Source organism: Xyrauchen texanus, chromosome 12 (assembly GCF_025860055.1).
Source record: "Xyrauchen texanus isolate HMW12.3.18 chromosome 12, RBS_HiC_50CHRs, whole genome shotgun sequence".
NCBI lineage: Eukaryota > Metazoa > Chordata > Actinopteri > Cypriniformes > Catostomidae > Xyrauchen > Xyrauchen texanus.
This window is the reverse complement of record NC_068287.1, coordinates 5,473,221-5,485,948: the sequence shown is the minus strand read 5'-3', so window position 1 is coordinate 5,485,948 and position 12,728 is coordinate 5,473,221. Positions and strand designations below refer to the sequence as shown.

At 39.7% G+C, this 12,728-nt stretch overlaps 1 protein-coding gene across 1 annotated transcript in view; it reads right to left on the bottom strand.

Annotated features, from left to right (window-relative positions):
- Positions 1-427: 427 nt before the first annotated feature.
- Positions 428-12,728, bottom strand: part of LOC127653448 (5-hydroxytryptamine receptor 3A-like) — a 31,346-nt gene continuing 19,045 nt past the window's right edge. The window contains exons 5-9 of the mRNA XM_052140138.1: positions 8,811-8,983; positions 8,319-8,479; positions 4,639-4,849; positions 2,009-2,149; positions 428-805 (exon numbers count right to left, since the gene is read on the bottom strand). Of these exons, the coding sequence (XP_051996098.1) occupies positions 606-805; positions 2,009-2,149; positions 4,639-4,849; positions 8,319-8,479; positions 8,811-8,983 (886 nt within the window). The 3' untranslated portion in view covers positions 428-605. The remainder of the gene's footprint in view (positions 806-2,008; positions 2,150-4,638; positions 4,850-8,318; positions 8,480-8,810; positions 8,984-12,728) is intronic.

Below are 12,728 nucleotides of genomic sequence, written 5' to 3'. Positions count from 1 at the left end.
ACAATCATAAGTCAGATCCTAATATCACACCATTATTTTGACCATTTTTATCCATATTTACACCAAGGAGTGTTCATTTAACAATGTTAATATTGCTGTCAAGCCATTTGTTTGTATGCTTGTAAAATACTGTATATTCACCGTGACACTAGGTTGTATGTACACACTATGACTGCCATCCATCACATTTGTTTAAAGACAGAACATTCTGCAAACCACCCTTTACAATGCATTTAGGAAGGCATTAGCCCAGTGCTGTGTAGAATATACAGTTTGTGTAATCACTCCTTTCCTCAACGAAGTCTCATCCAAAGAAAGCATTTGTAGGCAGAATAATGAAAATTCACATGAACATGAATAAATTGTATATACTTGTTTAAAGTTTAAATAAACAGAGTTCAGGATATAATCTTTTAATATGCACAAACTAAATAGCAAAAAGTAAATATTAGAGCAAAAAATATGAATATGTTGAAATAGATCCCACAATGAATACAAATATAATGAATGTACCATGGAAGCCATTCTTTATTCTAATAATTATCCTGTTATAAAGACTGAATAAATTATAATATTATGTGCCATATCTAGCATAAAATAAGATATCAAAATGGAGGATATGCATCTAAATACCAAACCTTGCTAAGCATGGACAGAAACACAATAATGGTAGTTATGTAAAGAACACAGAATGTCACATCTATGATTTTTGCCACTCTGGTCCAGCACATGGGTGTCTTCTGATGGTTGAGGGTATGTGCCTGCTCGACATTCCCATCTACACATCTAGAGTCTCTTACACCATCTATGAGGAAAATAGAGGAAGAATGGAAGAAATATAAAGCACAATCTGATTCTTTGATAGGAAATGTTTGCTGAACCTGTTCCAGAAAAACTGTGAGTTTCATGTGCAATATTATGCATGTGATGTTGGTGTTCTAAACATGGTCCATGGAACGCTTAACAGTTTTGTTTGCAGGCCAACAAAATGGTTTTAAAGTTTTTTTGGTTCCTTCATGAATGGATAATTCATGAATTCAAGGAAAGTGTTCATATGAGTCAATTTTACAGGAGTGTAAAACTAACTCAGAAAGAGTGTTGAATATAATCTGTGTAGCGCTGAATGTTGAATTGATCAATTAAAAAAAGTAGGTACACGCTCCATTGATGATTGACCATTAGTGAGGAAACCTGGGGCCATATGCAAAAAGTCCAAGGTCGCTTTATAAAACAAACAACAACACAAATGTGTCACAATAAATGTCAGCAATACAACAATAGAAAAAACCTCATGGACCAAAAGCAGTAGTGTACCACAGAGATGTGTTTTTAGCAGTTTCTTGAAAGAAACGCTTCACAGACTTTCTGTGGAAGAGAGATCAGAAGTCTATGAGCAGCTACACCAAAAGACCTGGAAGCCATAGAGACTTGTCTATACTTAGGAACTGCAGGCAAGCCAACATCAAATGATCTGAAGGAGCAGCCAGGAGAGTAGGGATGCAATAACTCAGATAAGTTATTAGGGGCAAAGTTATGGAGAGCTTTGTATGCAAGGATGAGGATTTTAAAGTGTATGCGAGAGGAGACCGGGAGCCAGTGGAGGTCCTGCAGAATAGGAGTTATGTGAGCACTTTTTATATAATAGTGATAAGTCGGACAGCAGAGTTTTGCACATATTTGAAAGCTTTTGCAGGAAGACCAGTTAGAAGGGAATTACATAAGTCCAGGTGTGATGTCGCAAAGGCATGTATTAATCATAATTCCCTTATTAAAGCTAATTCCTTACAGTAGAAATTGTAAGCGGATACAACGAGATATTCATTTAACAGCTGATATTGGTGTAAAATTCATGCACGCTTTTTTTTTTCAAAGAAAAAAATCATTTTCTTAGCATGTACTTGTACCAATGTGACTCGGTAAACCAACTTTAACTTAATTTGACATCTTCTAAACCTTCTTTTGTGAAACAAAGATGCTCCTCATAATCATATGCCAGGTAGACACTTACCACCTTGGCCTGTAATAGCAGCTGTGGTTTCCACTGGTGCTGCTGATCTGGTATCCGCTCCTGTAGACATCAGAAAACTCACAAGCATGGTCTCCAGAATGCTTATGCCAATCAAAGTGAAAATGACACTGCAGTAAACCCCTGTGAAAACATCAAACAATGACTGGAACAACTTTTCTGGGAAAGGTGAAAAAAAAAAACACGTGAAGTAACATAAAAAAGCTCAAGATTTGAGTGGATGGAGAGGCAGGTTTTAGTGGTGCCACATGAATAGTGGGAAAGTGATTTGTCAATAGGAGTCTGCAGTGTTGTCCTCAACACAGTCATGGAAGTGTTAGTGGAAGCACCCTGATGCAAGTCCACATGCATACGTCCACCAAGCAAGAACACTGACAAGGCTCTTAGGTTTTTCTATTTAGTCTTCTTGTTCTTAAGATTGTGCTTCCAACACGTGTCTGTTGTTCACTACTGGCACAGTTTCTCCTTTAAATGCAGGAGATGGTGCAATCCTAAAAAATGGTGCGCTCTCTGCACTTCCTCACCTCAAGTTCTCTTTAATTCTGTTGGACCCCGGTACTGACACTTAGCTGTAAACAAAGCTGATTTAATTCATCACTTGACACAGAATTGGCTAGGGGAAAGATCATTGACAATCTTCTGTCGTGTTTTTTTGTCAGAAGCTAGATCATTTTGTCAAAATCATATAGCATTTGTGCATATATTGTTTCCCACCGTTGGCATTTTAAAACACCAGTAAACGCACCTATTCATGACATATCATTACATTTTATTGCAAATGTTGGAGCTCGTTCTGGAAGAGAGAGAGAGGTAAGAAAATCTGCATTACTGCATTAATTAAAAATAAAAGTACATTAATACAGGTTTAGTTAAAACACATCTTCTGTGGAAGGGACAGGACTAAAAATATTGACCAATCATTGCATTCGGTCCGAATGTCTGTCAATCTATATTTGCATACCGTCATCAGCGTGGGTTACTTGACGCTGTGCAGACTCTGCTCTGTGTGTGTTCATGTGTGATAGAGGAGGCGTGGCTTTGGAGACACCTCTGAAGCAAGGGCAGCTCTATGCTTTCAAAGCTAGCTAGCTAACTGCTAGCCTCTCTGGATTAGACACTCCAGTCTTTTCTCTCCCTTTCTCTCTTCTTCTTGGTCGTTGTATTAAAGCATTTTTCATTTTAAGTTTAGTAGGGGACGTTTGCACATTTTTGCGTCCATCCGTTTTTCAATGTAAAGCAGCGTCTAGCACAGAAACGCTTGTAAATATGGGTCATTCCTACAATTCTGTGACATTTAAATCCACATTACAAGTGTGTGTGGTATTTATATTGTTTCATTTCACCAGATTACAATTTTAATAGGTTTGTTAAAAAGAATTATAATTATATAAACATTATAATTTTTATAATGTTATACACTTCTGCTGGCTTAATAGTTACATTTTATTACACTGTGACATTTCCCTTATGTCCCAAATACTGCATTTCAAACATCTTTGACAAAAATAAATGCTAAATCATTGGATTTCTACATACAGTTAAGAGTTTAGTGTTACATTCTCTAACTAACATGTATTCATTTGTGGTAAATGTATAATTTTAACACTGATAGTGGAGGTTCTGTTCTGTTGCTCGACTTACTCGAAGTTGTGTCGATGTAGTGACATTAGGGGTCACTCTTAGCCTCACCCAAACACCTCTGATCTTTGAGAAAAGGTGATCTCTGTGGTGCCTTTTCCTCCTGGGAAAGAACACCTTCCCCGACGTGAATACATTTGGCCCCAGCCTGAAAAATTTGTCGCTTGGTGAGGAGAAAAAAAGAGCAAAAAGCCCGTTCCCATTGTAGATACGCCCTCCCCCCCAAGAACGTTGCATAGGTGTTTGAAGCTCCCAAGAGCGACCCCTAGTGTCACTACTTTGACACAATGTCTCGTCAGGTTAGAACAGTAACAAAGACGTTTTTTGTTTATTTATTGCGCACCCTGTTATGTCATGATACCATGACATTTCATTGAAGATATATGTTAGGAAATTACATCACACACACTGGAGGTGTTCATCCGCCATTCTGCAAAATTACTATGAGCTATTTGAAGTTTGTAACTCTATTGTTTTATTTATGTTTTCCTTTATTTTTTTGTGTTAGTCATATGGTCAAGCATAACATGTCCACCCTGTTATGGGAAGATATTTGGAAAATTAATAAAATGTTAAATGTCAATATACAGTATTTATGTTAAAAGAAATAAAATCATAAATTTTATGATCATGTAGTGGCTCATTTATCCACTGAATGTCCACCCTGATGCTGCCCATTTAACTGGATGGACATCTGAATTTGTAATTTAGCTTGATGAGTATGACTAATACAATCTTTAATATGTTTTAAAGCCGCAAAGTCGCCAAAATGTAGGAATGACCCATTTACGATATGTACAGAGTGGCGGTTCCGCCACTCTCTACATGCAGATTACGCAGTCTACAGTAAAGTACAGACAACACCCCCCACCACCACTGATTACCACTTAAATTACTAAAATGTAGATTACCACACCACAATATGTGTGTGTGTTTGTGTGTGTTAGAGATGATCATGCCCATGTTAGCCTTACCAATCAGTGGGATATCTTTAGCAGTAGAGGGCAGTGTATCATTGAGAATGAGCAGCAACACAGAAATAGACAGGAGTAAAGTTACTTTAAAGCTCAACTTCTCCAATCCACTTGCGTCTATAAAGAAGGAGGCCACATCCAGCACAAGGAAGCAAAACACTGGCAACATGAAGTTGATGACATACAGTAGAGGTCTCCTCTTTGTGGTGATCTGCACGAAAGAACAGAAACTATCAAAATAATGCAGCTGTGTAACCAAATCACCTAATAAATTCTTGTAAGTCTTCATTTGAACACATTTTTTTAAATAGCATGCAGTGATAATTTGCAAGAAAGAAAATAATTGCTTTAATAATGACTTAAAATATAGACCATGTCAAGATCTATTCATCCGGTTTAAGTAAGTGATGTCTTTCTTAAAATATTATTGACCTTTCCGCTGAGGAAATAATTGTAAACATCTAAATTACGATACATTTCCATTGCCTCTCAGTAACAACAACACTTCTAGATAAGTCAGTTCAGGTAAACAGTTGATATTCTTTGAGAAAATATGGTCACTCAGGGCATTATTCAAATGATTTATTAATGACCTCATTGTTTATTTTTAGTTTCTGCTAAGATCTTATTTGTTCTGTATTAACTAGACTCTAGAATCTGCGCTAATAAATTTGACTTGGATCTGGGTTAAAAAATACTTCCAGACATTAGCGTTTTAATTCCTTGTTTACATCTTTGAAATGGTCTATATACATGTACTCTACACCAGAGGCGGCGACAGCCGATTTTGCCGGGGTGTGTAGCCCCGAATGTATTTTGAAAAGTTGACTGACAAATATGAAACCGGACAATAGCCTATGTAAACCTCCAAAATCATAAGTTGCCTTATTTCATTGTGCTTTGGCTTTGCACATACTGCATACAGCCTGTAAAAATAGACATAGGCATAATCTAGCCTATAGAATAAGTTCCTTTGCTGTCGGTAGCCTATGGACGACTCCGTTTCTTCCTCTCTGTTGAATATGCAGCAGGTAGGGGAGGAGCTGACATCAACTTACTTTACTTAGTGGCGAGTTAACAGCAGTTAGCAGGAAAGACAGCAAAAATGAAGCAAATGAGGCTTCTAAAATTTCCGAAAGAAGTCAGTGGGTAAGAATTCGCATTTGTTTTGCAAATTCACATGATGTAACCTCTAGCCTAGTGGTTAGCGCATCTGCCTCTCACATTGGAGACCACGGTTCGAATCCAGTTTGGAGCATAATTTTCTTGTTTATCAGGTGTTATTTTCTCTAAGGATAACCAATAAGCATTAGCATAAAATGTTTGTGTGACTTGTTTTGTGATATTGGTTTGTTGTAAATATACACTTTGAGGGTAGCAAAGATGTGCCAGAATCAGGCATGGAAACTGGTAACAATTAATCAGTCACTTTACTTTAGAGAAAGTTAAAAGTGAAACATTTCTTATCCCAATGATCCTAATGAAAGGATTTTGACAAATGAACATGGAGAATTATATACAATTCGATGCCATGGTGTGTCAATGAACTTAGACTAAAGTAATTCATGTATTGCTTTAACTTAGGATCTTATACATCATTTTGACTATTTATGTAAAAAAATGTAAATTATTTATATAAAAAAATTTGTTTTACTTCACTTTACTCACTATAATATAACTCTTTTGTGATGACTTTATTGTAATGTACATGTAAATTCAAGAATCATGATAGATCTTAGGGCAATCCCACTGATCTGCTCTTCCCAATACATTTTCTTCAATGGTATTGGTCAACACTTTGAAATATGTAGCACTTGATGAATTAGTTGTTTGAAGCTGATTTGCAATAAGTTATGTGCTGTATCTGTTCTTTTGCATCACAGATGATTCAGGGAGGAGAGAGGATGTTGAGGATAGAACTAGAGTGGAAGATTTAGGAACTGTAGAAACAGGCCCAGCAAGAGCAGAACTCAAAGAATACCCTCTCACCAGCTTTGAACTACAGAGAAGTGGTTGCTAGTGTGAAAATAAAATTGTCTGGGCTAAGCCCCGGATGTCCTTCAATGCTGGAAACGCCTCTGCTCTACACTATCTACAACATGGTACCTGATAATATTAGAGAGAGAGAGAGAGAAAAACAAATAAAAAAACTGTTGTAACCTCCATTCCCTGATTAAGGTGACAATAGGGGTCGTACTTAGGAGCCCCAAACACCTGATATTTGAGAAAAGGCCAATTAGAATTGGCGAGTGAAATTTGCATGCCACTCCCTAGGACATACGGGTATAAAAGGAGCTGGCTTGCAACCACTCATTCAGGTTTGTGCTGAGGAGCCGAGACAAGATTCCCTGACATTTCAGCGGGTAGTTCAGTGTTGTGGCAGGAGGGACACAACGTCTCATTCCCTCCATCAGGGAACTGAGGTTACAACAGTAACCAAGACGTTCCCTATCCTTCACTCACTCTACTTTGTGTCGATGTAGTGACACTAGGGGTCCCTATACAGAACACCACAACCAGCTGAACTGTGTTACGTGGATCGGCAGTGCAGGTAGGCCACTGCATGCCTAGTAACAAGTGCAACCAGCCCCATCGTAACCTTCCCAATACCCCACAAAAGTCGCATAGTCACTCGTACCTCAAGGGGTGGACAAGACGTACTTACAATGGGAGCAGGCTGCACCAGCTGCTTCAACCTTTTCTCTTAGACATTAAACTCACCTTGGGGCTAGCCGCCTGACTCATCCACAATCTCGACCGTGGCAAACGAGTGTACTGGAGAATGGGAGGTCCGTGGGGATTCACCTGGCAGAACCACTCCCATTTAGGTCCCCATATTGTCCCCAGTGCTAACCGTCGTGACCTTGTGCCCGTAGGCAGAAGGACCGGGCAGGAAGCGGCTGGAGTGGCTTTCCCTCTGAAGAAAGAAAGCAGTGACCGCAATGTTGCCATGGTCATGCTCTCACAGTGAGAACATGAACCATCCACAAATGCTGTCTCAGCATGCCTACGGCCCATACGCATGTGACAGCGATCGTGGCCGTCAGAGGCGGAGAGATAATGACCGCACCCAGAAACTGCACATAAACGGAAAGGCATCTTTAAAAAGACGCTCTCCATCAATGCTTTCTATTTTAGAGAAAATATACTCTTCTAATTCACTCAAGTGCGGCTACTTTCGCTCTCATTGCCAGAGGTGAATGAAATGGCAGTGAATTTCTCAACACTGCTCGGCTCCGAATAACAAATCTGAGTGGTTGCCAGCCGGCTCCTTTTATAGTCGTATGTCCGAGGGAGTGGCATGCAAATTCCGCTCGCCAATTCTCATTGGCCTTTTCTCAAATATCGGAGGTTTGGGGCTCCCAAGTACGACCCCTAGTGTCACTACATCGCCACAACGTAGAGTGAGTGACAGATAGGTATCTATTGTTGTCTGTCCATTTTATCAGATGTTTAACATAATTAGCAATTACCAGGACAGGTTTAGGGAAATATACAGTATGGAATCTTCATCTAAGATTTTCTAATTATTTCAGACCTGCACGTTCCCTATTTAGCACAATGAAGCTAACAGCAGGCTTTAGGGGAAAATCTATGAAAAAAGCTGCTTAGAGTGTATAAACAGTATTCTCATACTGAATGTGATTTACTTAATGTTGGCAGTATACTCTGTTCTGTACCGTAAATATCAGATGAGAAAATTCTAGCCAGAAAACATTGGAATAGGCTGTAGAATAGTTTACAGCGAGGAGTTCCCATTCTCCCTGAGTCTTAAAGGACTGCTTGGACATATCAGTAAATTCCTTGCCATCAGAGATTGTTTTGATACGAAGCGTTTCTCCTATGGGAAAATATAAATAAAAGACTATTAGAATAATATTAAAGGACTAGTCTAGAACCACACTAAAAAAAGTATTGCTGGTTGTTCACTTAACTTCATTAAAATGAAATAATGAAAAGTAATTATCTACTCGCCCTCATGTCATTACAAACTTATATGCTGATATTTATTTCCATGGAACACAAAGGAATAAATTGTGAAGACAGTACATGTCGGTCACAGTTCTTAGTGTGAAGATAGTTTTATAGCAGGTGCAGAAAATAAAATAAATTTAACTCATCTTCATCTCTGCTCACAAATACCCCCCATACTTTATGGGTTTAAGATATACTTGTATGCACTGAAGAGTGAAGTGTTATGTTGCAGTTTTGGATGTCAAAGGGAAACCTGTACAGGTCCATTACACAGGCAGTAGTCAGCGATAAAGCATCCAACAAGAACACAATCCCTTTATCGGTCATCAGTGTATGTTGAGACTCCATTGATGCATACTCTGTCTTGATACTAAAACAATCATAATGACATAATTAAAATGATTAAACACAGCATTCATTTAAATTAAATTAAATTAAATTAGTTTTTACAGAATTACTCCAAAAAGTTGTGATATTGCTTATTTTATGATCAATGGCTTAGTGCAGTGGTTCTCAAACTGTGATATGTGGAAATAATTGTATAATTTCCATATTATTTCTGAATCTAAAAGTAAAAAAAAAAAAGTAGTTTTATTTAACAAATAAACTTGGAAAATTGCAAAAGAATGCCACACGAGGAAGGACTTTTAAATATTTAACTTGGGCGGAAATCCACAACTCAATGCGTGACGTCACAGTACGTCATTGTACAGTGACAGGGGAATGATCTCCATGGTTGTGGGCAATGGCAGTGATGGGGGAACAGCTGTTATGGCTTTGAGTACAGGAAGGGACAGGGGAACGACCTCCATGGTCGTGGACTCTGGCAGTGACGGGGGAATAGCCTTTGTGGCTGTGAGTACAGGCAGTGATGGGGAGATAACTTCTGTGGTCCTGTGCACTGGATGTGGTGGGGGAACAACATTTGTGGCTGTGAGATAAGGCAGTGAGAGGGGAATGACCCCCGTGGTCGTGGACACTGGTATTGGCGGGAAGCAGCCTTTGTGGCTGTGAGAACATGAAGGGACAGGGGAATGACCTCTGTGGTCATGAGCTCTGCCAGCAACAGGGGAGTGGCCTCCGTGTCCAGGAGCACTGGCAGCAACTGGGAGCGAACTTCTTGGCCGGGAAGCTCATTTAACCTGAAATGAAAAATTACTTTAAGTGCCACATCATTTAAATTGACCTCGATGGCCAACTTCTACAGGGTCCATGCTGGCCAGCTCATTCTGTCACCGAGTGTGTAGATAGGTGTGGACCCAAACGCAGAGTCAAGTCAAGTCAAGTCAATTTTATTTGTATAGCGCCTTTCACAACACACATCATGTCAAGCAGAGTTCAATAAAACAAAAATTATTTATTAAATAACTAAACACAAAATTCCACGAGGGGGAGAAAACACACAAACTACCCTATAGGGGAAAAGGTAATCCAGGACTGGAGCAGAGGGTAACAGGGAACCAGGAACAACCGGACAGGATCGCAAAGGGGAACAGTGCTCAGCCCACTTCTCTTCTCTATATATACACATCATCACTGGGACCTATCATTCAGCCATATAGGTTCTCTTACCACTGCTACGCTACTGACACACAGCTCTACTTGTCTTTCCAGCCCAACGACCCCATGGTGACTGTTTGAATCTCTAACTGCCTTGCATCTCGGCCTAGATGAAGGAAAATCACCTTCATCTCAACCTGGCGAAGACCGAGCTCCTCGTCTTTCCAGCTAAGCCTGCTGTTAAACACAACATCAGTGTTAAGCTGGTTTCATCCACAATAACTCAATCCAAAATGGTCAGGAGTAATTATTGACAACAAGCTCAATTTCACAGACAATATCTCAAAAAGCCTGATCATGTATGAAGATCACATCAGGAAGATAGTGTCCTTTCTCTCTCATCATGCCACACAACTCCTTGTTCAGTCTCTTGTCATATCTAGACTGGACAACTGCAATGCTCTTTTAGACAGCATACCAGCATTTGCAACTAGTCTGCCAGTTGCTGCAGGTATCAAGTTCCAAGGCTCTGATGCTAGCTTACAGAACAGTCACTGAGTCTGCACCATCTTACCTAAAACCATTCATGCAAAGCTCTGTTCCAGCACATCACCTGGAGAGTGTACCTACTTTATTGAGTTAACTGTTTGGCTAATTCAACATTCAACACTACAGAGAGTAAATTCAACACTGCTGCATTGTTTACACTCCTGTAGTCTGGACCATATATTAACAGAGGAGTGTTACTTGAACACTAGGGATTTTGCTGTGTGTAAAGCAAATGCTAGCATTTTAAGGCATTGCCCTTAAAAAAACTAGAGTTCTGACAAACTCGCCGCAAATTCCCCACTCATTATTGTTAAATGCAAATGAGCTTGTGATTCACCGCTAATGTTTGCCAGAAGTTTGCAGCTCTTCACTGGTAGTGGTGAACTTTGCATTGCGCCACGTTTGCAGCAAGCTTGACAGAACTCTCGATTTTGTAAAAGTTTTTATCCTCCACGTAGGAAATGTCTCTGTTGGCAAACGAGCAATGGCGTCATTGCAGTGTTGGACTGATTAGGGTCTTGAAACACCACTGGTGCATTACAATCAGCTGCCTAGTTCAGAATGGTACTGACAAGAGAGTCACCATTTCTAGGGCTCAACACAGAAAGGCCCTGGGTGTGCTGGGACTCGAACCAGAGACTTTCTTGGTGTGAGGCCTGCCAATCATATCCCAAGGATATATAAACACCTGCTTTCCTTGCTCAGGTGACAATTTTTCCAGAATTTGACCCGCCCACTCACCCGTAGAATGTTTCCATGGCTCTCTACACAAGCTATTCATCATCCGACAAGTTGTTCCTCATCTCAAGTAGTGTCAAGCATTCCATTTTAGCCACCACTGTTTTTTACATTTCTTTCTTCCTTATACCAGAGCAGTCCATAGTGTGAGGCTGCCTCATGTGCAAGCTGCCCTGGGCTTTCTACCTGTGTTACAATTACCTTTCTCTGTTCGTCCCTTTTCCTCATAACTTTTCCAGGAGAAAACTTAAGCATTGAGACTCCATGCAAACCTTATCGAAACACAAGGACATCAATAATTATGGAATTCTAATTCAGATTTCTTATCATTCTAAAACCTTACATTCCTGAGTCTGATCCGGTCCCGCTCAAATGCTACTGAAATCTCACTACGCAGCTCATTCAACCATGCACCGGGCACTCTTCCACCCAACTACCTAATTTACTCTAACGATATGGATTTACCTCTCATGTCGCATCTCTGGACAAACCCTTCAAGCATACACAGGTGACTCCATTTAAATTATGCTTGCAACAATTCTTCCTGTACTTGAATATAGCTAAATAATATTGGCCTATACTATACAGCCTAAGGAGGACGTGCTACCCAGATGATATTTCAAATTTGTGGAGCTGAAAGAGTCATTGCTGTTGTAAGTGATATCTAATCAGGACATCTCCATTCAGTATCTAATCAGTCATCTCTAGTTACACTGTAATATCTACCTCAGAGCGGCTCGGCCTTGAGCTCTCGTTTCATTCACAGAAACGTTTCTTACAATCAAAAAACTTCGTAGCTATTATTCCTCCACTGGATAAATGTTTTCCTTGCTCAGTTCAATGAATCAATTCACAAAGTCACCATTTTGTTCTCCGTTGCTTCGTCGTATTCCCAGATGTTTTACAATTGTTGCTGTGTTTAATCCCCTCGCAATTTGTTATGGCTTCATGCTGCAGTAGTAGGGGTTTCCCCTCTTACATAATTCCCAGAGAATTCCCCAGCACCCTTGAGAGATATGCACATGCACACTCTTAACCTGTAAGTATGCTGCTCATTTACATGTTTTTAAGCTGCATTCTCAGCCGTAATGAGGGTTGAACAGCTTTCTTCTCATAACTTAAACAGTTCTAGCATCCTTCTGCAATTCTGGAATATGCTATTTTCTTAAGGTCATGTAAACTTCACCACGGTTTGTCCTGCTAAACACCAATTGTAGCCACATTTAGAACCACAGGCTCCATATAAGTGTTTACTGCCCCATGCCCCCTACACACTGAGAAGGACATGGTTGTGCAATTTCGATTTCAGACAAATGTGATCATTTGGA